This window comes from Crocuta crocuta, unplaced genomic scaffold, assembly GCF_008692635.1.
Source record: "Crocuta crocuta isolate KB4526 unplaced genomic scaffold, BGI_CrCroc_1.0 scaffold675, whole genome shotgun sequence".
Classification (NCBI taxonomy): domain Eukaryota; kingdom Metazoa; phylum Chordata; class Mammalia; order Carnivora; family Hyaenidae; genus Crocuta; species Crocuta crocuta.
This window is the reverse complement of record NW_027528796.1, coordinates 2,688,333-2,688,783: the sequence shown is the minus strand read 5'-3', so window position 1 is coordinate 2,688,783 and position 451 is coordinate 2,688,333. Positions and strand designations below refer to the sequence as shown.

The 451-nt window shown below is 72.5% G+C and overlaps 1 protein-coding gene across 1 annotated transcript in view; it reads right to left on the bottom strand.

Annotated features, from left to right (window-relative positions):
• Nucleotides 1-451, bottom strand: part of SIK1 (salt inducible kinase 1) — a 12,939-nt gene that overhangs the window by 4,972 nt on the left and 7,516 nt on the right. The window contains exons 13-14 of the mRNA XM_077755368.1: nt 351-449; nt 199-247 (exon numbers count right to left, since the gene is read on the bottom strand). Coding sequence (XP_077611494.1) covers nt 199-247; nt 351-449 — 148 coding nt within the window. The remainder of the gene's footprint in view (nt 1-198; nt 248-350; nt 450-451) is intronic.

Here is a 451-nt window from a genome sequence, read left to right as displayed (position 1 = left end):
CTCTCCACCCTGCGCGCCCGCAGCCGGGGCCGTTCTCCACGCGCAAGGCTGTGCGTGACTAATCCCCTGAGCAATTCCTGACATTTCCATTCTCCGTCTTGCAGCAGCCCAGGGATGCCAACCGGACGTGACACCCACTCCCTGCCCCCTCACGGGCGGGCTTCGGAGTGAGCAACCCTGACTCCCGCCCCCACCTACCGGGACCAGGCCCCACCGGCAGCTCCTCCACCCCGGGGCCCGCAGGTGCCTGCGGGGAGACGGGCGGGAGCCCACGAGGCAAGGGTACGCAAGGAAGCCCGCCAGCCGTCCCGAGTCCTGCCCGGGGGCGGTGGCGGACGCCGGGGGCGTACCTCTGCTGGTGCAGCACCTCCTCCAGCAGGCTGCGGCCCTCCCGGCTGCCAGCCCCGCTGCCGTGCGCGCCCGGGCTCTGTGCTGGCAGGTGGAAGGCCCT